This window comes from Anopheles stephensi, chromosome 3 (assembly GCF_013141755.1).
Source record: "Anopheles stephensi strain Indian chromosome 3, UCI_ANSTEP_V1.0, whole genome shotgun sequence".
NCBI classification, from domain to species: domain Eukaryota; kingdom Metazoa; phylum Arthropoda; class Insecta; order Diptera; family Culicidae; genus Anopheles; species Anopheles stephensi.
In genome coordinates, this window is record NC_050203.1 from 20,094,049 (window position 1) to 20,117,662 (window position 23,614).

Genomic DNA, 23,614 nt, shown 5'->3' on the forward strand with positions numbered 1-23,614 from the left:
TCTGTTTTTTTCTCTCTATCTCTCTCTCTTCCAAATTGTTCCCAGGTGGACGATCAGATGAAGCTGCTCCAGAACAGCTGGTCGGATATGCTGGTGCTCGATCACATACACCAGCGCCTGCACAACGGGCTACCGGACGAAACCACCCTGCACAATGGGCAGAAGTTTGATCTCTTAGGTTTAGGGCTGCTGGGCGTACCGAGCCTGGCCGAGCACTTTAACGAGCTGCAGAACAAGCTGCAGGAGCTCAAGTTTGACGTCGGAGACTACATCTGCATGAAGTTTTTGCTGCTACTAAATCCCGGTAAGTATAGTCGACGCGACCGACTGTTGTTGGTGTAGTTGGGGCAGGGGTTCTAATGTCTGCCTCTTGCATTGAACAGATGTCCGGGGGATCACCAACCGCAAAACGGTCGTCGAGGGCTACGAGAACGTGCAGGCGGCCCTGCTGGACTACACGCTTACCTGCTACCCGTCGGTGCCTGTAAGTATCCGCCAGCGTCAGCGAGTATCGTCGTGGTCCGCTACTAATTCGGGGTACCGCTCTTGTTGCTGGCCATCCCATTCCATTGCAGGATAAGTTCAGTAAGTTGCTCAGTATTATTCCGGAGATCCACGGAATGGCAGCTCGGGGTGAGGAGCATCTGTACATCAAACACTGTGCCGGCAGTGCACCGTCCCAGACGCTGCTGATGGAGATGCTGCATGCCAAGCGAAAATGAAGCTGGCCGGTCGACCCTACTCCACCGCCGACCACAGCAACGGTCCCGCAACAACGCCAGCCGGCCAGCAGCAACCCGGTGCGCATGAGCACTACGGCCGAGGAATAAGAACATCCGTTTAGTCCGTCGTGCCGCCGATGATCAATCAGAGTCAGCTGACCGATTAGCAGAGCTAGAGAGAGAGAGAGAGAGACCGCTTGTTGTGGCCGGGCCGCCGTGTGTGCCGTGTTCTATAGTGAGGGGTGTATTTTGTTTTTGTTTTGTACATTGCCAACCCACCACTACTAGTTACTTGCTGTTGAGGGACACACTCACACGCGCACACATACACACATACACACAGGATCACAGGCGCGTGTCCAGGATAGTGGAGAGATCGCGCGCGGATTATTTAACAGTTTCACTACTTTCCCTTCCATCAACGCCCCCCCCCCCCCTCCCTTTACTTCCCCCCCTCCTTCTTCTCGTGTATACTTAAGACCGTGTTTTTTTTTGTTTGTTTCGCTCGTTAGATTTAAGCTGGCAAGATCAGCGCATCCTCTATCCAATGCCGCCTAAGGGGAGTGCGTGCGTGGATTTTGTTTTATTAATGTGTGTACCGCATCATCCTTTTAGGGACGATTTTCTCGATTTTTTTTTATACTTACCCACCCTGCCCTCTCTTTATACTCCCTCCGTCTTTCCTCCCCCTCCGTCTATCTCGCGTTACTATCTCGTGCGTAGTTAGGTTTAACGTTGGCCCCGCTTTAAAGACCGAAGAGCAAAACGACAGCAAAAGCAAAGTTCACGAATCGCGTCGCGACAGGTAATTAATTGTTTGGTTATTGTTTAAGCTTATCGTTTAAGTAATTGTGGTATTAGGGGTTAGTAGTGTCGTTTTTATTTTCTCTCTCTCTCTCCCGCGTAGAGCTGTATGTTGTGTCCGGTGGGGTTGTCTGGCTCGATTACGATACAGAACCGTTCTTCAAGTGCGTGCGTGGTTGTGTACGTGTGTGTGTGTGCGTGTGTCCACGATCGAATGTATATAAAAGAAAGGTGGGGAAAACCAGATCGGTAAACGATGCTAGTGGCAGGACGAAAATTAGGTGATTAACAAATTTTACACAAACAAAACACAAAACAAAATGGTGTGATCAGAACCACAGGAAGGAAGACAAAGAATTGTGCAATGCTAGAGAGTCCTGTTCTTTCTTCTGCAAAGAGGCGATAACACACACACACAGCGCACACATACACTTAGAAAACAAGCTGCAAAACCACTTGTCGTTACCATTTGCATCTCAGCAAAACAACACGTTATCAGAATCAGTTTTATTCTATTTATTTTGCTTTCCTATCGTTTTGTTTGCTGTTGGGCGCGTGCGCTGGAAGAGGGCAACGCGCGGATAGGGAGAGAGACCAGCGCAACCGGAAGTGGTCACCAGTATGTACAGCCATAAACAGGGAAATCGTTCAGTTCAAATTCACCACCACCAAATCGAAACAGCTCAACATTGTTCGAATTATCAAGTCAAAGAATCCTCTCACGCACGTGGTTGCCTCTTGCGCGACTAATGCACTTGGTGCACCATTGATGCATGCACGTGCGCATCGATCAGTTATTTTTTTCTGTTCTCTTACGGACACCGGATTTACCGTGATCCTTAAATAAATGTACAGTTTGGTTAGGTAAGTTACGCACACACGCACCCAGCAGTGCGCGTGCGCGTTTAAGCCGGTGGGGTGGGAAATGCTTGTAAATTTTTTGGTTAATATATTTTAATGCTAAACTACCACTCTGCTCCCCACTGCATTACCGTGAGGAAAAATTGCCGGGAGGACAGGCGCGCACACACATACACACACACGGAATGTGTTAATAGTGATCTAGGGAGAGCGAGTGTTAAGTGCGATGTTAAGGGGGATGTTTTTAGTAGTGATAGTAAACTAGCGGTAGGAAACTAAAAACGAAGAAGCCGAAGAGAGGGTGAACAAAAAAGAGGGAAAAGCGTGGGGGGGAGAGGGGAGGAAATACACACAAGCACACACACACACACACAGCAAAATGGAAACAAAGGATCTAAAACTAAGTGTTCACTAAATGTTAAAGCAAAAATCATGATTCATACAGCAAACAAAAGAAGGTTAAAACACAAGAAGGAAAAAGGTAGATAAGGATTGTGAAAATAGTAAGCAGAGTGCAAGATCGTTTAGGCTCGTATATAAATGTATAGATATACACATAGATAGATAGGCGGGAGCGAATAGATGTGGGGGCCACCATCAGGTTCTTTGGTTCTCCCTTGTTCAGCCAGCCCACCGGCTCAAAGTGAAATGGCACTTCGGTTTTAAAGAGAATTCTTTTCTCGCTTCTTGTTGAGTTTGTGGTTATATTTCGCTAGCCTTTTCGGCAAGGCCAACCAGCCAGCCACACAAACGTCCTAACTGTCGAACGCGAGCGCAACCCTTTTTTAGAGCTGGAACCCATGATTTGGCAACAACAAAAACAAAAATGGAAAACGGTTTCAAACCATACGGACATACAATACTGCAACAGAAACTTGTAACAAAAAGCTCCCATATACATACACACTCATAAAAAAAAACGAATGATGGTTTGGAAACATACTAAGTGAAGTAAAAAAGTAAAAATCAACAAGTTATAAACTACAAATAGCAACAAACAGCAAGCAAACACACATCAACCTACAAACAAAGAAACAAAAAAAAAGAAACCAATGTTCTAACTGTTCTAACTAACTAATGTGCTGTGTCCACACGTAAATACTGTTACAAAAAAAAAACACAAACAAAAACACAAAACTGCTGATATTAAGCGTTTCCTCACCAAAATCACCATCTTGAAAAAGCTTCTAACAACAAAAGAATCACACAAACCAACCCTATATAGCGCTATATCCATATATATATGTATCTGAAGATTCGCTAAAAGGATCGACGAACGACGGCCACAATGAGAGAGCGAGAGAGAGAGAAAGTGTGTACGGTCCATAGTTTACAAACCAACAGAAAATACCCACAAATGGTGCGCAAATCGATGGATTTAAATGAAACAAAACCTACACAACAACAAAACAAGAAAAATCAAACCTGAATAGTCAGCAAAAGTTACCGATAGAAGATACAAAACACCGATGTAATTAAATGCCCACTGTTAATCGCCTTTGTAAATGTAAACACATAAACACACAACGCAGAAAATACCCAAACCGTACTTCCCGGTATGCAATAGCCGGTGCCGAATTTTAAGAAGAAGAAAAAAACACACACATCAACGCTTTTGTCGTCGTATTAGGGCAAACTGCTAGCGCTATGAGTGTGTTGCAATTGCAATAGTAAAAGAGAAAAACACACACACAAACGCACGCAAAATGGCCGCATATGAATCCGTCTATTTACAAAGCAGAACAAAAAACACAAAATAGTAAAACAACTGAAAATGGTAGCAAAAACAGTAAACAAGCAACATAGAACAGATCAAAACAGAAGTGTCAAACACAGCACTCTCAATCTCTCGAAAGTGAAAAGATGAAAGTAAGAAAGTAGATAAAAATCACATTACCAGCAAAAAAACGAATGATCCAAGAACGATTGGAACTGGTGCGGATGCCAAAGCGAAATTGAAAAGGGGCAAGCAACAAGCAAAACAAAACCTGGCAAACACAGCGGTACAATGCAAAAAGTTTTTTTTAGCTCGTTTTTGGTTAGGAAGGAGAGTTGTAAATAGTAGTTTGTACGATTTTGCTTTTTTCGTTTTCGTTTTTGTGTGTTAAGCAGGGCATTCTTACATTCCATCCTTATAACATTGTACTGCTACCGGTGCACATCACTTATCAACTTTAGTTTTTTCCCCCTTTTTTGTTTTCTGTTTCTTCTTCTTACGCTACTTCTGCTGCTACTTCTACTGCACTTTACTTACTTTACTTACTTGCTACATTTTTTTCTGTTTATAGAATATACACTGTTCATAATATATTATTTGTCCTATAGTTAAACTGTTTTTATTTTCTCTTTTCTGTTTCTGTTTCTGTTTTTCCTCCTTCTCCTCTTACTTTATCTTTCTTTCTTTGTCGGTTATATTTTTCCCTCTGTTTTATTTTTCTTTATTCTTGAATCTCCGCTCACTGCTATTAGTTGTAGGCATCAATTTCCTCTGTCGAAAGCTCTATTCTTTACTGTTATTTATTCTACTCGTACTTGTAACCTTTTTCAATCTTCTTTCCTCCTTCCTATTCTGTCCATCCTTTTGTATTTTTTCAATCTTCTTATTTATTTTTCTATACTTTATATTTTATTTAATCTTCCCTTTTCTTATCTTATTTTTGTTACACTTTTTTTTATTTCACATTTTTATCTCCAACAACCTCCATCAAACTAGCTTTCAAATGTGTGTGTTGTTCGATCCCGACAAACCAAACGAATATCGAATGTGTTCCAATGCATCATCTTATACAAGCAGACTTCAGGCGCGCCTACCCAATGTTCAATGTTAATAGTATAATCGTTGCAGTACACAAACTCACTCACTCACCCGTCACTGTGCTCAAGCTTGACTAGCGAATGGTGGACAGAATACCCGCTTTAACGTTACCAGAGAGGGGGGGAAGACTCGTTTGACGGTTGGTTGATACTGTTTAGGAGCGCCTTCGATCAATGTTTTAGCTTTGAAGTAGGCCGGGGAAAAATGATCCAGCACCGAGAAAAGGGGGCTAGTGTTGCTCCCGCTGCGAGGGGAAAGGGGATGAACAAAAAATGGTAGAAAACTATATATTTTTCGATGTTAACTTTTATGTCCTATATTTAGCTATCGGATTGTGGTAGAGTACGAAGGAGAGCATGGAAAACGACAAACATACAAACAAAAAAAGCAAACCACTAAACATACAATACTAAATGAAATGCCTTTTCAAAGTACAAAACGTGTGTTGTATTGCGGAGCCAAGGGTGCAAAGTACTTTTTCAACCAACAGCGTTCAGCCGAGTCGGGAATAGTTGGTTAGGAATGGCTCCAAGAGTGTTGCAGTAGTACATTATGCGCTGAACGGTGCTTTTGAATCTGATTTGCCTAGGTACAACCCGAAACGTGTGCGTGAAAGTGTATTTAATGTAAAAAAAAGAACATGTTAAACTTTCTCAAACCATGTAAATATGATTTAGTGTTGTGTGGAGGCAGCGTTAATAGTGACGAAAAATACTTTTCTCGCGTTACCTTTATTAATTAGAAGAAAAAAACGTCACTATAAAGGAGGAAGGTTGAAAAAGGAAAAACAAATACACAAAAAAACACACGCACACACTTAAAAAAAAAGTAGTAAAAACATAAAACTCGCTCATATAAAATGAAAAAAGGAAAAGTAAAGAAATAATGATCAAAAAAAGAAGATAAAAGAACGGGAAAAACGCCAAACAACACACATTTGAAAGCTAGAAAAGCAAAGTAAAGCCATCCCCCCTTTTTAGAACAACGCTTTGGCATTCGGGAACAGATAGAAAAAAAGGAAAAAGTGAATGGGAAAAAATGCCTCTTCAATCTAAGAAAGCTGTGAAATAAAAATAAAAGGAAGATTGGAATAAGAACGGTAGTAGTAGTAGTGGTAGTGGTAGAAGAAAGGATGATGTAGAAGCAACACACACACACACACACGCACCAGGTTGAACGAAATGCTGTGACAGATTATAAGTGAAACGATTGGTTAACGCTTTGTTGCTATCTCTTTCTAATGGCATGACATCCTTTGCGCCGAAAAGCAAAAAGGATACGATTGTCGAGTATAAACGAGCGAGATTTTTTTTTTTTTTAATATGGCGGGCGACCTGTAGTTGGCCTTGGATGGCATACAGTACATTGTCGCTTGTTGGAACTTGCCACCGCCAGCGGACCGATTAAGGTTGCCAGCAGAATACGTAGCTAGTTGTTAAGTGTAAAACAAAACATTCCAAAAATCAGAGTGTGTAGTACACAGTAGAGCGGGACTTTTTTTCTGTTAGAAAAATCTAAGTGAAATAATCAAAATACACCGAACACCGGAATCAATCGTGATGGGAACAACATACAGAAAACACAACAACACAAAAAGGAGCAAGAAAAACCGTGGAAATATTATTAGATTGAAAATCATAATTTGCCACAGTGATATAGTAGGTATATTGGGGAGGGGAGTAGATAGTAGGAATGCTGGTAGACGTTCAGTTGCGTCAGTGTGAAGTATGAAAAACAAGGCAAAAGGTAACAAAATCACAGTATGGTACACTTAATTCGCTTCCTTTGATTACTATTCGCACCACAAGCTTACAGAGAATGTGTTGGTAAATTACACACCAATACAGGCGCCGATCCGATCGTTCCTGGATCATTCGTTCCGATTCATAACAGAGGGAGAGAGTGAGAGAGAGAGAGAGAGAGAGAGAGTGTGTGTGTTTGTGTGCGTGAGTATGTGTTAATATGCCGTGTTTGACGTGTTAGGATAGGATGTGAAATTTAAAAACAAAAACCTATACAACAAGAAGCAAGGAGAAGCTCTGCACCACTTAACACAAAATCTGGTTTCCACTCACTATAATCACCGAAGAAGACAACAACAACAAAAAATTAGAAGAAAACAATGTAAAGCAACTAGTAAAACAAAACTATAAGCACAGCCTCCATCGCGAAATTACAAAACAAACAATACAACACACACACACTTAACATCCTTATTGCAAAACACAAACAAACAAAAAACGTGGAGAAGAAAAAAGGGAAGAAGAAAAAAAAACATGTGTAATGTGTGTGCGCGCGAGTGTACTAAACTAAGTGTTAAGAGCGCAACAAAGCCCACTACCAGCATACATCACAGATTAGAAAAGGGAAGGAAAAACAAAAAAGGAAACAAAAACATAAAGCAACAACAATGCTTGCTGTAAAAGATACGATATTAAGAGAAGAAAATAGAGAAGCAAAGAAGAGAGAAGAAAAAAAACAAGGAAAGCAAAGAACGAAAGCGAAACAAGCGTAATGAAAAAAAAAAGGATAGAAAGGGAAAGAAGAAAACAAAAACAAAAGAAACAAACAAAAAAAATTGGGTACCTTACCTTAATGTGTTTTCCAGAAGAGTGTTCTTCTGTCTAGTGTTTACGTTTTTTACGATTATGGTTTCTCTCTCTCTCACACACACACACACACCCTCTTTCTATCTCTATTTTTCCTTTCCCCACTGTTGACGTTTCGGATGAGCTAGATGTTTAAGAGAATTTAGTACGCATATAAGTTTAGTACGCACTAACTGTCCTGCCCTTCTTCTTTCTTTTCCTTCGTTTTCTATTCTTCTCTTTCTCTGTTTTCCTTTTCTTTTATTTTCTCCTTCTTTCCTTTTCTTTTTCTATGTGTTTTCCCCCTTTTTCTTTTCCTTCTTTTTCTTTCTCCAAGCATAACCTACTTAATAGCGTTGGTTTTGTTTTAATTACGATTACTACTACTATTACTTTTACCATTATTATTATTATTATTATTATTATTATTTCTCTTTCTATCGCCCTTCTCCTTCTTTATGTGTTTCTTTTTTGTTTTATATTTTGTAATAAAGTCGTTAGTAATATGTAAGCTGTAATAATTAATAAAAATGAAACAAACACACAAAAAAACTCGATTAAACAAAAACAAACCTTTTTCTGTTAGTGTTGTGAGGGGGGGGGTGGGGGAATGTGCGTGGAGGTGGGAGGGGGGAGGGGGAATTAAAGGGAAAAATTGTTAAAGATGTTGCACGAATGTACCTTTGGTTAGAGTTAGGCGAAGCAGATGGAAAGTTGAGACAAACAAAGATGGATAATAAAATAGCTTTATGGTTTTTAAGGGGGCGAGATAAAAGGGGTGTGCACCCTGTTGTGTGCATCAAATGCAGAAATTTATGCATACAAAAAACAAACACACACACAAAAGAAGAGAAAACAAAACAAAGAGAACAATTTACAAAACTATACAGCAAAAAAGGGAAAAAAGAAAGCTCTACTTATATACTTATAGAGAGAAGCTAAATGTTATGAAACGAGAGAGAGAGAGAGAGAAAAACAAGAAAACAAAACAAAACTAGAGAAAATATATTCCTAAAAGGAATGGATGTTTAAAACAAAAAGAAAAACACACCGGGAGGAAAACGATTACAAAAATCCGTCACAAATGAATTGTAGCAGAAAGCAAGTGCGACAGAACAAAAAAACTTGCTATAAAAGAGATGATAAAAGTAGAAAGAAATGAACGAAAGAGATCGAGCGAGCGTGCAAGCGAAACATGATTACCAATTACTTTCAAAAAGTACATCATCCTAGAATAGTGCGGGGAGCACGAAGGAAGAGGGCTCGCGTTGTTAAGGTGATGTGATGATGATGATGATGATGATGATGCTTTTAAACACAAAAGAAGAAAAACGACCGAAAAATGCGCATACTATATACAACCTCTGTACATTGTTTCACTTCTCCTTGTGTAAGCCTTTGTTTCGTGTTTTTCGTTTTGGTCGAGTTTAAGAAGCTGTAACTGTTAAGTTTTTTTGTGGTAATGTTGGCAGAGTATATATATATACATACATGTACGATTATAGTGTAACAAATCAGAATGTAGAAATCATGTGAAGATGAAAAATATATATATACATATAGTTGTTAAGCTATATTGAAACACATGATACAAAACTCACAAGGACGATGGAGCAAATATTCCACCAGAAGAAGAAGAAGAAGAAGAAGAAGAAAAAAACACTGATGGAAAAAAATAACAAAAGTGAAGGAAAATGGCAAAGAAAAAAAACCAACCGACATGTACTAAGAGAAGCAAGCAAGGTAAACAAAGAGGCAAATCCTTATTACCTTCTCAGCCCTCGAGCGCTGCTGTTGGATGATTATGTTGAGGATGAGGGGTGGTGTGTGTGCGTGTGGAGGTTTACCAGCCGTTTTTCCCCACACCATGAAAGAAAAGGAAAACGCGGGACTTGCAAAAAAAAGCGGAAAAACAAACGAAGAACAACAAATCAGTTCGTCCAGTTCAACGCTTTAAAGAGACGGGGGTTGGTGGTGACCTGCACAACGGAGCTCTTGTAATGTATAGTTGTGTGAAAGAAGGAAAGAAAACAAAACACACCAGTGCACACACACACATACACCCAACAAAACAAAAATACACAGAAAAGAGATACCATCAAAATAGTTATTTTTAATTCATGTATTTAAAATACAAAAACGAAACAAAACCGGACAAACCAACCAGACAAGAACGGTAATAAAGAGGAAAAAATAAGTAAAAAAAACGGGCTTGTTTTATTTTGAAATTCGCTTAAATCTGCTTAAATTCGCTTAAAAGCTGATTTTACTTCCTTTTTTTGGATGGTATCCTACTTCTCATGGTATCCTAATTTTTATCATAGCGCTTCTCCCGTAGTCGATCGCGGTAAAAATTTCTTTCCAAAACGACCAGCTCGAGCAAATCTGATAACAGGAGAGCATCCAATGCAGAAGGTTACACTAAACCTCATCGGTCGTCCCGGTTTGTTTACATTGCTATCCCTTTTCCGCTTGATATCAAAATAGGCGATCTTCTCCTCTGATCAACTGTGCTAACAACGGTGGCCAGTGATAGCGATCAATAAGAGCGAATAATCCGAACGAGAGAGAGAGAGAGAGAGACAGTTTGATATTTGGATGATCCACGGCGAGATTAGTGCAGCTTCTTCGTTTGGATACTCTCCTGGTATTCTAATTTTTATTTTACCGCTTCTCCCGTAGTCGATCGGGAGCAAAACGACCAGCTGGAGCAAATCGGATACCAGGAGAGCATGCAACACAGCAGGTAGCGCCTAACGCTAACATCTCTATCTACTACCGAAAAAGACCGGTTTTACTAGTTCGGATACCAGGGCAGCATCCGACTGAGCAGGTTTCTCTCATCCGGATTGGCCGTACGGTTGATTCGGATAGTCATCTCTTTCCCACATTCCGATTACTATCCGAGATCTTCCTTGTTATCACGATACGGCGATCTTCTCCTGCTCTCTCTCTCTCTCTCTTAGTATCGATCGAGTTTCAAACACATGCGAACGGCGGTCGGTGATAACGATCGATAAGAGCGAAGAGTAAGAGAGCGAATAGTGCAAAAGAGAGTTTTATATTTGGATGATCAACGGCGAGATTAGTGCAGCCTCTCATTTTGGATGCTCTCCTGGTATCCTAATTTTTATTAAACCGCTTCTCCCGTAGTCGAACGGGAGTTAAATTTCTTCCCAAAACTACCAGCTCGAGCAAATCGGATACCAGGAGAGCATGCAACACAGCAGGTAGCACCTAACGCTAACATGCCATCTCTTTTTCTCGATCTACTACCGATAAAGACCGGTTTTACTATTTCGGATACCAGGGCAGCATCCGACTGAGCAGGTTTCTCTCATCCGGATTGGCCGTACGGTTGATTCGAATAGTTATCCCTGTCCCACATTTATTGCGATCAGATATCTTCCTTGTTATCCTCTCTCTCGCTCTCTTAGTATCGATCGGGTTTCAAACACATACGAACAGCGGTCGGTGATAACGATCGATAAGAGCGAATAGCGCAGAGAGAGAGAGTTTTATATTTATTAGTGCAGCCTCTCTTTTTGGATGCTCTCCTGATATCCCAGTTCGCTAAAACCGGTTTTCCCCCGTTGTCGTTCGTGGTGGTAAAAATTCTCGCAAAACGACCAGCTTCTCTGCAAATCGGATACCAGGGCAGCATGCAACGGGGAAGAACACTATCGTTCCGTCCGCTTGTATATGAACGGTACGCAACACTACTAAGACAGTACGCTAGTAGGAAACAGCATGCGAAAAAGGAGCAACTATATGCACAATAGGAACGGCCAATGAGAATTGATGATACCTCTTCTGTTGGATGCTCTCCTGGCATTCGAGTTTCCGACTCGGTTTGGTCGCTTGGAAGCGAAGAAGCGAAAATTGTTTTCTTAACACAAAAATAAAAATCAATTAAAATCAACTAAATTTTATTGTTGAAATTACTTTTCAAACTAAATAATTTCCGTTTTTATTATGACTTTTAATTACGCTTGTCAGATTTATTTAAAATAATTAACCTTCCCACCTTTGTTCGCTTTCCTCATACAAACATTCCACATTGTCTTAATCACTTTTGCTGTGAGTTCTTCTCGTTGCGCTTTCTCGGTTGAAACACCACATTGTACGGTTTCGCCGAGAGCGTTATTCCCGGCCTGAGTGTCATGGATGGTGCCATATCGGCGTCCTCCCCGTCATCGCTCGGTCCGACGAGACAGAACCGCTGCATAATCCCCACAAAGAACGTAAACAGACAGGACCGGGCCAATGTTTCACCGAGACATCTACGCTTGCCCTGGCCAAACGCTAGCACCCGTTCCGTGTTGACGATCTGCCGTTCCTCGCCGAGGAACCGTTCCGGACGAAACACTTCCGGATCGCCCCAATGCGCCGGGTCCATGTGCACGTTGCGCAGTCCCATTAAAACGGTCGTATTCTTCGGCACACGATAGCCCCCGAGCGTACAATCGGTAATCGCACGCCGCGGTCCATTCACCGGCGCAATGCTAAAGAAACGATGCACTTCGAGCAGGAACGCCTCCACGTACGGAAGCTTCACACGATCCTCATAGTGGGGCATCGTGCCGAAGGTTAGTTGAGCATCGAGCTCTTCGTGCACCTTTTCCTGCACATCCGGACGGACGAGCATCATCATGAGGGCAAGATCGAGCGTCGTGCTCGTAGTTTGCCCACCGGCGATAAAGATGTCCAGTATGATCATCGTCAGCTGCACGTCGGTAAAGTTGGACTCGGGGTTGAAATCTTTGCGATCGCGCATCTCCTTAATGTACGCGTAGATCAGATCGTCCGCCGCTTTATCGTCGGAGAAGTTCTCGTGATGCTGCTCGATCGTTGGAGTGAAGAATTCCGTCAGCTGTTTGTTGAAGCGACGCACCAGATTGTATCCACTCCATTCGGGTGCGATAAACCGTAGCCAGGGCAGTTGGTTCAGGGTGCCACCGGACATGTCGAAAGCTTTCGAACGTTCCCGAAGCAGCTGGAGTAGGCGCTGCAAACGATCATCCTCTCGCGGAACGCGGGAACCGGTTACGATCGTCCAGAGCACATTGATCACGCTGATCGCGAGGATCGATCCAGGCCAGATTGGTTGTTCCATACGATTTTCGAGCACATCCAGCAGTTCGTTTAGCTCCGTTTGAATCTGAGCGTGCATTGCCTGCCGTCCATAGCCGACGTTACGCAGATGCCGAGTGACGAAGCTTCTCTGCTCGTTCCAGAATGCGCCATCCGTACAAGTGATGCCCAATCTGAACGGGGAAACAAGGCACAATTAATCCACAAAGAGCATCAAAAAAGCTGGACATGGACATCTTACCTCGTTCCCAACGTGCGCAGTCGGATGAAGAAATTGTCCGGGCGGCCCTGAAACGCTTCATTGCACAGAATGTCCTTCACCTCATCGTATCCCAGCCCAACGACAACGCGTTCCCGACCAAGCTTCAGTCCTATGACGCTGCTTCGATACGATTCCGACAGTTTATCGAACACGTTCGCCAATAGTCCACCATACTTGGCCGCCATCTTGCGCACTAGCGGAGTGTTGCCGACGATCGGTAGCCATCGGGGTCCTACAGGAAAGAGAAGTCACATTAGGACGCAACGAATGGAAAAGGGGAAGAGGCTCTTACCAGGAGGATAGTTCGCTGGGCGCCATACTTCCTTCAGCAGAAATGCTACCAGCAGGATCAGTGCCAGTGCTGCCAGCGTTAGTGTGATCATTGTGTTCAGGTGTTCTCGTACTTCGGGGATGTGTTTGGAAGAACTGCTTTGAGCTGTGGATCAACTCGAAGTGTGATGTAAAAGCTAGAACTCGCGAGAGTCTTTAAATATAGCCCTATCTATCTTTGTTCAACCACACACTCGTTGGAGCTTTCGTGTTCGAACAGCAGCTCAGGTTCGCTGACCGCTCGGAGGAAGACGCGTGCAGACTACTGTGGCACGCAATGTGCTTGCTTCCCTGTTTGCTGTTGTTGCACAGCGCTATCGTTTAGCTTGGCCACGTTGTGACTTAATTTTATCCGTATTCTTAACATGCGATGCACGACTGGCGCTGCATCTCGCCATACAGGCGCTTTGTTTCTCGCCATCCATCCAACTCTAACACCTGTACATATTTCAGCTAGGGTTTCGCTTCGGGTATTCATTGTCCCAGATGTACATCCTTTTTGGTCGATGTCATCGATGCAGCCAAGCATTTGGAGGGATGCCTAGCTACTAGTTTGAAGACCTTGGAGAGAATAGCGCACAAGAGGACTTCCGGACCTATCAGTTGCTTGCGTTGTTACTCGAAGCTACGAGCAATACCAAGGAAGCACAACTCTTCTGCCACTTCGAGATCTTTGCCCAGCTTTCCGAATAAATACTACCGATTTCGGCAGCATGTTATAGTCCCAGTACTCACATACGCCTCTGAGACATGGACTCTGTCCAAAACTGACGAAGCCCTCTTAGCCGCGTTCGAGAGGAAGATGCTCAGAAGGATTTGTGGAAGGACAATGAAGAGCTCTACGAACTATCGAAGGATCTCACCATCGTGCAGCGAATTAGACTCACCAGGCGGCCGGTGGGCTGGTCACGTCATGAGAATGACACCGGACGACCCAGCCCGTAAGTCCTTTTAGGTCGTCCACACGGACAAAGAGGAGGCGTGGTAGGCCCAAATTGAGATGGAGTGATGGCGTTGTTGCGTCCGCCAGAACGGCCGGGATAACGGATTGGCAGTCGACGGCGTTAAACCGTGAGCGATATCGACCGCCAAGCGGTTGTAGCGCCTGATAAGTAAGTAAGTAAGTATCTGCAGCATGATCAACGCTCTCAACCTTATACTGATGGTGCGTGACGATCTACTGCTTCCGGAGGTTCTACCGTAGAGTGAGACTTCATCCAACAAACCCACAACTAGCATCCACAAGATTATTCGAGAAAGGATCATCCGTTGTCAGTTGATTTGTTGCACTTTTGCTGCTTGCTGCTGTTGCTGCTTCCATCCTCCTACTTCTGCTCGTGTGTCTGCTCTAGGTTTAGGTGTTTAATGAGGTAGCGAAGCAGCGTCACACAGCAGGATCACCTCCTACTGATCCAGCTGTCATCTTGGAAGTTTCCCTATTAATCCGACTATTGAAAGTTTTTGCTATCCGCATTCATCAGATATTCCTGAGGTGTGTTTCTTCATCACCTAAATATTGGCACATTCCCCCGATGAATCGCGCTACACGTTCTACCAAACGTGATCAAAGCAAGCTGCAATTGATTCTCTTTAGCTAATCTAGCTTGAAAGACTTTTTCTCGATGTGCGTCTTCAGGTGGTCCATCAGACCGGTCTGGCAGTAGTAGGCTTGGAAACACACATGGCAAATGTACGGTCTTTCTCCTGCACAAAAAAACAAGGGAGAAGCAAGAAAATTACTTCCACACATCAACCTGATGCCCTGAACAATCTTACCCGTATGCACCCGTATATGTCGCTGCAGATGATGCACATCGACGAAGCTTTTCGAACAGTGATCACACGTCAGCGGCCGCTCGTCCGAATGCAATCGTGCGTGATTCCTCAAATTGGAAGTGCTGTTAAACCGCTTCCCACACTTGTCACACACGTACGGCTTCTCGCCCGTATGCACCCGCAGATGCTTCTTCAGATTACACTCCTGGTTGAAGCTTTTCGGGCACATGGTACACTGAAACAGCCCTTGCGGCCCGTGCACTCGCATGTGCGACTTGAGGTGTGCCTCACAGTAAAACTGCTTCTTGCACTGCTTGCAGGCGAACGGCTTTTCGCCCAAATGTTTCCTTATGTGGTACTTTAGATTGTTTGCCTGCACAAACGTTCGATCACAGTGCGGGCACGGGTGCTGCGACTCTATCCGGTGCAGGCGCATATGCTCCCGCATATACTGCACCTGCTTGCCGCACACTTCACATTGCTTCGGAGATTCTGCACGTTTCGGTTTTTTCCTGTTCGCCCCCGTTTGACCACGCCTAGGACGTCCCCGTTTTTTGGGCTCTTCCTCGGAAAGGCTTGCGTGGTCGGTTTCTTCCTCCAGGCCGGACTCATTGCCATCCTCAAACTCTGGCTCCTCGCCGAGCTCTGATTCGCTGTCGCTGGATTTAGGCTTTTCCTCTTCCGGAGAGGATATGCGTGAGGATCTTACAGGCCGCCGTGGTTCGCTGGAATGTTCCGACAGATTGTCTTCTTCTTCCTCTTCCTCTCCTTCATTTGAACTTCTATCATCGGAGGAAGACCCTTTTTCGCTGGCTTTGCTATTGCCTCGCTGTAGCTTTATGGAGCCGGAATTCAACCTCCGGGGTCTGCGTGTCGTTCTACTGCGGGGTGGACTTTTGATCACTATTCTTGTTCCCCGTCGTTGTATGCATTTTTCCCTGTAGTCACTTTCCTCTTCCGAATCATGTTCAGATTTTACTTTAAAATTCGAAATAAAAACAAATTAACGATCAATACAGCACACAAAAATGGACGACGATTGCCTTACCATCAATAGCCATCGGATCGATCAGGTTGCCAACGTTGAGCGGATCATAATCGAGTGGTTCGGGTTCCAGCTCTGTCTTGATCACAAACTCAACCACCTTCGGCTGTGCATTCTCGTCGAACTGATCGATCCGCCGGTGGCAGTACTCGCAGATGGGTGAAATCAATCCACACACCGGCGTCACCTGCGGGAGGGAACGCAGTGAAATTGTTGCTATTCTGACATTATTCCACTAGCTTCCGATACCACGAGACACCTTACCTCTACCCGGGTACATTTGTAGATTTTGTTCAGCAGCGCTTTGTCGTCTGCATTGCAAAAGATGGACTCCATCGGTCCTTCATTTTCACCACAAATTTTGCAGCTGTTTTCTTTCTTCACGAAGGGACTGGAAAGATGCAAAGATTCCAAAGTAAAACCGGGACCATGATCAATGTTTCTCACAATCACATTTACCTATCGATGTCTAGTTCGTTGTCAGTATCCATGAAAAATGTGATTTTAACAGAGGCAAACGTAAAAAAGTAAGGTAAATTAAGCACAACAAAACATTCACTGCACAAAGCACAACAAACCACAACCGGCACGTTTGACGTTTATCACCGACCAAGGTACGCATTTGACAGGTGGCTCGGGTGCAAAATTTGTAATTCTTCTAATATTTTATTTTGAAAGGGTTTTATTTGTGGTTTTACTATTTTAAGAACATAAATTATTGTCAAGACACTTCATTCAAGCGGTTTGACTGGTTGTTTTAAGGTGCTTTTGAATTGCGACGTTTCTGCAATAGTTGCTCTTAACCTTGGTCTCCAAACTGAAGCTGTCAAATTGTTCTTTTCGGAGCATTTCGTGGCTTTTTGGCGGGAATTGGGCATCGCCAATTTATAAGCTGTAGACACCACGTGGAGTATTTGTTCCAACACGTAAAAACCCAGATCTTGCATTAAAATGTCATCAAAATAGCAGGGAGATGGAAAAGACGTTGATCATCAAACAGAACTTCAACAAAAATGCCTCACTTGCACCAATGAATTTACAGAATTGCACATTTGTTTGTAACAGTTAACAACGACAAGAGCTCTGAGCAAAAGTAAGCGGCCTCTAAACCTTCCTGCGACACATGCTAAAGATGTAATAGCTTGGAACCATACGTCATGCGATGTTTCCTCACCTGAGCCTGAAGGTATGCAATACTTGATTTTGGCTTTATTTTTAACAGCATTGTCTCACGAGGATAGGCTTCAATTTCATCTACTGCTGCTTTAATGTAATGCTTAAACACTATTCCTTCGACCGTCGGCCACCTCTACCTACTCAACCGATCCAGCAACCGGAGCGTGTACGGCTGTGGTGATAGCGTTATACCGTCCACGCCCCTCAACGAGGGTAGCTCCTTGTCTGCACACTCGATCGTAAAGCTGTGCAGAATGGCACTAAAGAACAGAAACACGGCCGGTTTGGCAAGTGCTTCCCCGAGACAGCGTCGCCGGCCCGCACCGAACGGTATGAAAAGATCGTGCTGCACCACTCGATCACCTTCCGCGGTGAGAAATCGGTCCGGCCGAAATACGCCCGGATCGGTCCAATACTTTGCATCCATCTGCAGCGAGTACAGCAGCGGCAGTACGATGGCATCTTTTGGAATTTGATATCCACACAGCTCCACATCTTCCATTGCTCGATGAACGAGCCCACCCGGGACGATAGTCGCTATACGTTCTACCTCCAGGATGACCGCTTCAGTGTACGGTAGCTGCGGTCTATCGTTAGCCGTTGGAAGTCGTTCGGGTCCAACGACGGCCGCCAGCTCCTGCTGTACCCTGCGCATCACATCCGGATAGTGGAGCATGTACAGGAACGCGAATCCAAGCACACTGCTGATCGTCTCAATACTGGCCTGAAACAGATCCAGACACAGGCTGACGAGCTGCGAATCGGTGAACGAAACGTGATGCTCCGCACGGGACATTTCCACCAGGAAGGCCGAGATGAGACTGTCGCGTCGATTGGGACAGTGCGGGTTCTTCCTGATTGCTTCAATCGTTTCCTGAGAGAGAGAGAGAGCAGCGGTCATTAGGTGAATTATTAGAACATCTTCAAGAATTGCTAGTGTGCTTAACCGTTACCTCAAGAAACCCCCAGAGGGGCTTCAGTAACCTCAGCATCGGGCCGTACCCGGAGCTTTCCGGGCAGACAAATCGCAACCAAGGAAACCTGTTTAACGTTCCACCCGATACGTCGATCACGTGGAACGTCTGATGAATCGTGTCAGCTAGCCAACCCAACCGTTCGTTCTCCAGCTCGAACCGTTGGCCCGCCAGCAACACCCACAGCACATTCAGTAACGCCACATCCATGGAGCTGCTCATCGGAAACGTTTCGCCGGCGGCCGCCCGTCTCCGGAAAGCCTCAACCAACTCCACCACTTCCCGCTCGATCACTCGCTGAAACTCGTTCCGTCCCATGCCGAGCTGTTTCATGGTACGCACGGCAAACTTACGCTGTACCTCCCAGCTTGGACCATCGGTAAGGGCCACCCCAAGCCGCTGGCCGAACGAACGCATCCGAAAGAAGTAACCATCCGGGCGGCCGTCAAACTGTTCCTTTGCGTACATCGCACGGATTGCTTCCCGTCCCGACACAACAACGATACGATCCTGTCCGAACCGAACGCCAACAATCGGGCCGTACCGCTGGCAGAGTGCTATACACATCAGGTGAAAGTATTGCAGGGAACGGACCAGCTGCAACACCACCAAACCACTCCCGATCAATGGAAGCCAGATGGGTCCTAATGGAGTGGATGCGGAGTGGCACATTAATATGGTTGAGCTCGTCCTCCTCCTTGGCGTGCCCGATCCCCGAACACTTACCGGGTGGGAATCGCTTAGGCTTTCGGGCGTCCCAAATGCAGTACAGTATCGCCAACACCACGATCGCGATCAGTGCACCGTTCCACATGGCTCATCGACCAAATAACTGACCTTCTCAAACACCACACACCGTGTCCAACGGGAACCGTGACGTGACTGACGCCAGCTCCCGAGCGCCCCAAGCGCTTTATACTCCGACGCTTAGTAGTGGCCATCGGACGACACCGACAGCCGTGCCCAGGTTCCTGCATTGTAATGTAAATGCTGATCCACACACACACACACTGCAGCGGTGAAGAAAAAAAAACGATAAAACATCCAAAGATGGGATCTATTTTTAAGGCGACATCTTAATCTAAACACTGGCAAGCATCTTCCAGCACAACCCAGTCCAGGTTGGAGCAGCCGGACGCACTGGTCCAGGTCCAGGCGGGCGGTGTTGTTTGGCTCCATGCTGGTGGGTCTATTTAGAACGGCACGTCTGCTAGAGCTGGTAGCTGGTGGCCATCGGTGCAGGAAGTGATGCCACAAGTTTAGATTGACCCAGGTTCCGGGTTTTTAGCTGGCAGTGAGCGGGATGCAACAAACAAATCGGTGTTCCAAACAACAAACATTCGAGTTTTCTCTTCTAAAGAGTCTGCTGATCTTGAGAGTGATCCGATCGAAGCAGTACCGACGGACGACCCACCGTTACGAAGGTTATCAAGATAGCGCAGGCGCTTTTCAGTGTTTCGTCCCGCGTACTCCGGGGCGGTGCGAAAGGGGGAACTGTTCAAGTTCATTCACAAAACCCGTACGCGGAAGCTTTTGTCATGGTTCGGTGTGCAAATGCTGTTTTCCAAATGGCAAGTAGCTCAACAAAAAGGTGTCCCAGACATTGGTTAAACTAAGCAACTCTTTCAAGCGTTTGGTTGGATGGATGAACTCAGCATTGGGGTTTGCTGGAGCAAGTTGCGAGAGTGACCTTCAAGAGGTTAAGTTAGACAGAAATGCAGTTTCTTAATCATTGAACTGAAGACTAAACTCTATAAATACAAAAAAATGGAAGCAATTCCATCTTCTTTGGATCTATGTGGCCTCAAGGGGGTTTGGTCTGCATTTGGTAGCATTTCCTCCAGTGGTCCTCCAGATCAGTCATGCGAACGGGATTGATTACACATTTTAGACTACGATATGATACGATCGCTAGCGCTATACTATCCTGCTCGATACTCTTGTCAGTACTTACGGACTATTTGAGTCTTAAAATCCTTACATGAACACAAGGACAACCGTCAAAGCTCCAGACCAACAGCCAGTGGACGGCCAGGTAGTAGATTCGACAACGGCGCCAGTCTTCACACGGCAGGGTCGGAGTTCCATTCCCATCTGAACTGTTCTCCCATATTGAGGACTGACTATTCAACTATGCGGTATCCAATAAGTCGAGTAAGCCAGAAATGGCAGCCATGACCTAAGAGCTTTTTCGACCAAGAAAGAAGAAGGAACGTCCAGGTGATTAAGATACGCCGGCAGTCACCTGGAAAGTCACAAAGTCCTCAAACGCATGAACCAGTCAGATACGTCTGGATGCAGTCACCCCAAACCGTACGCGGGATGTGTATGTCTGGGGAGCCTGGGGGAATACTGACCAACGTTCGCTTGACACCAGCAATCAGCACCATTGTACATGGCGAGCACGAAATGCGCCATATATCGCACACTGATACGGCCGGCAGTCCTCTAGCAGACACCTGAGATGTACTTGCCATCATCGAGCGGAGGATGCTACGGATTATCTTTCGCGGTGTGTGCATGTGGAGAAGGAGAATGAACCTTCTCTGAGCTGTTGCCAAAGCTGGAAGGATACGCTGGTTAGGGCATGCACTACCAGGAAGGCGCTCGTCAGCACGAGACCTAGAAGAGCACAACGAGCTGTTTGGCCGGATCAAGTGGAGTCAGACCTGAGGGAGATAGGACGCAGCCTGGGATGGGCCGTGTTTCCTGGAAACGGATTGAACTCCAGGCAATGTCTTTAAAACGTGCTCCATTGGAGCAGGCCAAGAAAGAAGAAGAAGGCATGGCGCGCACTGCACATCGAGTTGAAAAGTACGATCGTATTGAACACCGTGTCAGTACAGCCATACCGATGCACCGATCGACGTAATTTACATACGTAGCCCCATGGCATGTACTGCGATCAGTATGCAAAACACCAAGGCTACACCAATTTACAGCGTGTAAGGCAGCATTTTTGGTCCTTCCAACTCGGCCCTCGCCAAGTTTTACACAGCAGCAGTTAGACGGTTGTTACGCCTAGCAACTTTGCCTTTTTTGGGTATTAAAACCCGAGAGAGGTCTGCCGTTTGCCGGCTTGAATGGGCCAATGGTCCAAGCCTAGCTGCAACCATGCTAATCAATCTCTAAAGGAGAACTATAACAATCTGGAGGCTTTACAGTTTGCACGCTTCGTTCAACAAGCAAACATCGAACAAGCCAACAAGCCTAGTCGCACAAAGATAGGGGGGCCTATACTTAAAGCCTGTTGGTTGGTTGCCTTTGCATCATACTTCGAGTTGATCCACAGCTCAAAGCACCTAATCACAATGATCACACTAACGCTGGCAGCACTGGCACTGATCTTGCTGGTAGCATTTCTGCTGAAGGAACTGTGGCGCCCAGCGAACTATCCTCCTGGTAAGATCCTCTTCCCCTTTTCTCAGTCGTTATGTCCTAATGTGGCTTCTCTTTCCTGTAGGACCCCGATGGCTACCGATCGTCGGCAACACTCCGCTAGTGCGCAAGATGGCGGCCAAGCATGGTGGACTATTGGCGAACGTGTTCGATGAACTGTCGGAATCGTATCGAAGCAGCGTGATTGGACTGAAGCTTGGTCGGGAACGCGTTGTCGTTGGGCTGGGATACGATGAGGTGAAGGACATTTTCTTCAACGAAGCGTTCCAGAGTAGACCCGATAATTTATTCGTCCGATTACGGACGCTTGGGACGAGGTAAGTGCTCAATCAACAATTTTATAGGAGTAAAATTCTGATACGATTTTTAAAATGTCCTTTGAACGTACAGACTTGGCATCACCTTTACGGATGGCGAATTCTGGAACGAGCAGAGAAGCTTCGTCACACGCCATCTCCGACAGGCTGGCTATGGACGGCAGAAAATGCACGCTCAGATTCAAACGGAGCTAAACGAACTGCTGGATGTGCTCGAAAATCGTATGGAACAACCAATCTGGCCTGGATCGATCCTCGCGATCAGCGTGATTAATGTGCTCTGGACGATCGTAACCGGTTCCCGCGTTCCGCGAGAAGACGATCGTCTCCAAAGACTTTTGCTGCTGCTTCACGAACGTACCAAAGCCTTCGACATGTCCGGTGGCACCCTGAACCAACTGCCCTGGCTACGGTTTATCGCACCGGAATGGAGTGGCTACAACTTGCTGCGTCGCTTCAACAAACAACTGACGGAATTCTTCACTCCAACGATCGAGCAGCATCACGAGAACTTCTCCGACGATAAAGCGGTGGACGATCTCATCTACGCGTACATTAAGGAGATGCGCGATCGCAAGGATTCCAACTTTACCGACGTGCAGCTGACGATGATCATACTGGATCTGTTCATAGCGGGAGGCCATACGACAAGCACCACGATCGATCTTGCCCTCATGATGATGCTCGTCCGTCCTGATTTGCAGACGAAAATCCACTCGGAAATCGATACTGAACTGAGGCACGATGCCGTTCCTCACTATGACGATCATCACAAGCTTCCGTACGTGGAGGCGTTCCTGTTGGAAGTGCATCGTTTCTTTAGCATTGCGCCGGTGAGTGGACCGAGGCGAGCGCTTGCGGATTGTACGCTGGGAGGCTACCGGGTACCCAAGAACACTACGGTTCTCTACGGACTGCGCAACGTACACATGGACCCGGAGCACTGGGGCGATCCGGAAGTGTTTCGTCCGGAACGGTTCCTCGGCGAGGAACGGCAGATCGTCAACACGGAACGGCTGTTCGCGTTTGGCCAGGGCAAGCGTAGATGTCTCGGTGAAACATTGGCCCGGTCCAGTCTGTTTACGATCTTCGTTGGAGTTATGCAGCGTTACAGTCTGCTCAAACCGGAGGATGAAGGGCACGAGTCGGATATGGCGCCATCGTTGACACTCAGGCCAGGAATTACGCTCTCGGCGAAACCGTACAACGTGGTGTTCAAACGGCGAAAGCAAGCGGGTTTTTAAACTCTTATCAAGCTACAACCCTGACCATCGAATGGTGCTCGCGGTTCCCTAACTATGGGTGTGAGAGTGGACATAAGCAGTGGGTAGAATTTATTCTCCATCCTGATCTGAGTCTCTGAGAAGCTTTAAGAAGTTCTTCTGGGTACAATGTCTTGAACGGGCTTGTTTCCTAAGCAATCTTTAATGTCACACAATATCTGAAACAGG

General features: G+C 45.4%; 5 protein-coding genes across 13 annotated transcripts in view; 2 read left to right on the forward strand and 3 right to left on the reverse strand.

Annotated features, from left to right (window-relative positions):
* The window catches only part of LOC118512760 (nuclear hormone receptor FTZ-F1-like), a 124,570-nt gene extending 116,903 nt beyond the window's left edge, over positions 1–7,667 (forward strand). For all 8 annotated transcript variants that reach the window (XM_036057652.1, XM_036057653.1, XM_036057654.1 and 5 more), the window contains 3 exons: positions 46–304; positions 384–484; positions 576–7,667. In XM_036057652.1, the coding sequence (XP_035913545.1) occupies positions 46–304; positions 384–484; positions 576–722 (507 nt within the window). In that variant the 3' untranslated portion in view covers positions 723–7,667. The remainder of the gene's footprint in view (positions 1–45; positions 305–383; positions 485–575) is intronic.
* A 4,064-nt stretch (positions 7,668–11,731) lies between these two features.
* LOC118512763 (probable cytochrome P450 305a1) lies at positions 11,732–14,249 on the reverse strand. Its single transcript, XM_036057660.1, has 3 exons — positions 13,439–14,249; positions 13,126–13,378; positions 11,732–13,057 (listed from the first exon to the last, which is right to left on the reverse strand). Exons 1-3 carry the CDS (start codon positions 13,527–13,529, stop codon positions 11,860–11,862), a joined length of 1,542 nt encoding a protein of 513 aa, XP_035913553.1. The 5' UTR covers positions 13,530–14,249; the 3' UTR covers positions 11,732–11,859.
* A 239-nt stretch (positions 14,250–14,488) lies between these two features.
* LOC118512765 (zinc finger protein 691-like) lies at positions 14,489–16,887 on the reverse strand. Of its 2 annotated transcripts, none has more exons than XM_036057663.1 (5): positions 16,757–16,887; positions 16,557–16,688; positions 16,301–16,484; positions 15,253–16,230; positions 14,489–15,180 (listed from the first exon to the last, which is right to left on the reverse strand). In XM_036057663.1, exons 2-5 carry the CDS (start codon positions 16,575–16,577, stop codon positions 15,071–15,073), a joined length of 1,293 nt encoding a protein of 430 aa, XP_035913556.1. In that variant the 5' UTR covers positions 16,578–16,688; positions 16,757–16,887; the 3' UTR covers positions 14,489–15,070. The 2 variants fall into 2 exon arrangements, with proteins under 2 accessions (XP_035913556.1, XP_035913555.1); XM_036057662.1 differs by having other exon boundaries at positions 16,562–16,688; positions 16,757–16,881.
* A 424-nt stretch (positions 16,888–17,311) lies between these two features.
* LOC118512764 (methyl farnesoate epoxidase-like) lies at positions 17,312–19,356 on the reverse strand. The gene is made up of 3 exons (XM_036057661.1): positions 19,174–19,356; positions 18,427–19,091; positions 17,312–18,347 (listed from the first exon to the last, which is right to left on the reverse strand). The coding sequence occupies exons 1-3, from the start codon at positions 19,259–19,261 to the stop codon at positions 17,607–17,609; spliced, it is 1,494 nt and encodes a 497-aa protein (XP_035913554.1). The 5' UTR covers positions 19,262–19,356; the 3' UTR covers positions 17,312–17,606.
* Positions 19,357–21,748: 2,392 nt separating this feature from the next.
* On the forward strand, positions 21,749–23,614 carry LOC118512772 (probable cytochrome P450 305a1). Its single transcript, XM_036057676.1, has 3 exons — positions 21,749–21,849; positions 21,911–22,163; positions 22,237–23,614. The coding sequence occupies exons 1-3, from the start codon at positions 21,759–21,761 to the stop codon at positions 23,405–23,407; spliced, it is 1,515 nt and encodes a 504-aa protein (XP_035913569.1). The 5' UTR covers positions 21,749–21,758; the 3' UTR covers positions 23,408–23,614.

Bases quoted from the DNA above. Each gene is read 5' to 3' on its own strand.
- LOC118512763 (XM_036057660.1), bottom strand. From the start codon at position 13,529: ATGATCACACTAACGCTGGCAGCACTGGCACTGATCCTGCTGGTAGCA. The intron at 13,379-13,438 runs GTAAGAGCCTCT...TCTTTCCTGTAG, and splicing joins CCCAGCGAACTATCCTCCTG to GACCCCGATGGCTACCGATC. The intron at 13,058-13,125 runs GTAAGATGTCCA...TTCCCCGTTCAG, and splicing joins CTGCGCACGTTGGGAACGAG to ATTGGGCATCACTTGTACGG.
- LOC118512765 (XM_036057662.1), bottom strand. From the start codon at position 16,788: ATGGATACTGACAACGAACTAGACATCGATAG. The intron at 16,231-16,300 runs GTAAGGCAATCG...CGAATTTTAAAG, and splicing joins CGATCCGATGGCTATTGATG to TAAAATCTGAACATGATTCG. The intron at 15,181-15,252 runs GTAAGATTGTTC...TTTTTTGTGCAG, and splicing joins ACATATACGGGTGCATACGG to GAGAAAGACCGTACATTTGC.
- LOC118512764 (XM_036057661.1), bottom strand. From the start codon at position 19,261: ATGTGGAACGGTGCACTGATCGCGATCGTGGTGTTGGCGATACTGTAC. The intron at 19,092-19,173 runs GTAAGTGTTCGG...CCACTCCATTAG, and splicing joins GCCTAAGCGATTCCCACCCG to GACCCATCTGGCTTCCATTG. The intron at 18,348-18,426 runs GTAACGGTTAAG...TCTCTCTCTCAG, and splicing joins CCCTCTGGGGGTTTCTTGAG to GAAACGATTGAAGCAATCAG.
- LOC118512772 (XM_036057676.1), top strand. From the start codon at position 21,759: ATGATCACACTAACGCTGGCAGCACTGGCACTGATCTTGCTGGTAGCA. The intron at 21,850-21,910 runs GTAAGATCCTCT...TCTTTCCTGTAG, and splicing joins CCCAGCGAACTATCCTCCTG to GACCCCGATGGCTACCGATC. The intron at 22,164-22,236 runs GTAAGTGCTCAA...TTGAACGTACAG, and splicing joins TTACGGACGCTTGGGACGAG to ACTTGGCATCACCTTTACGG.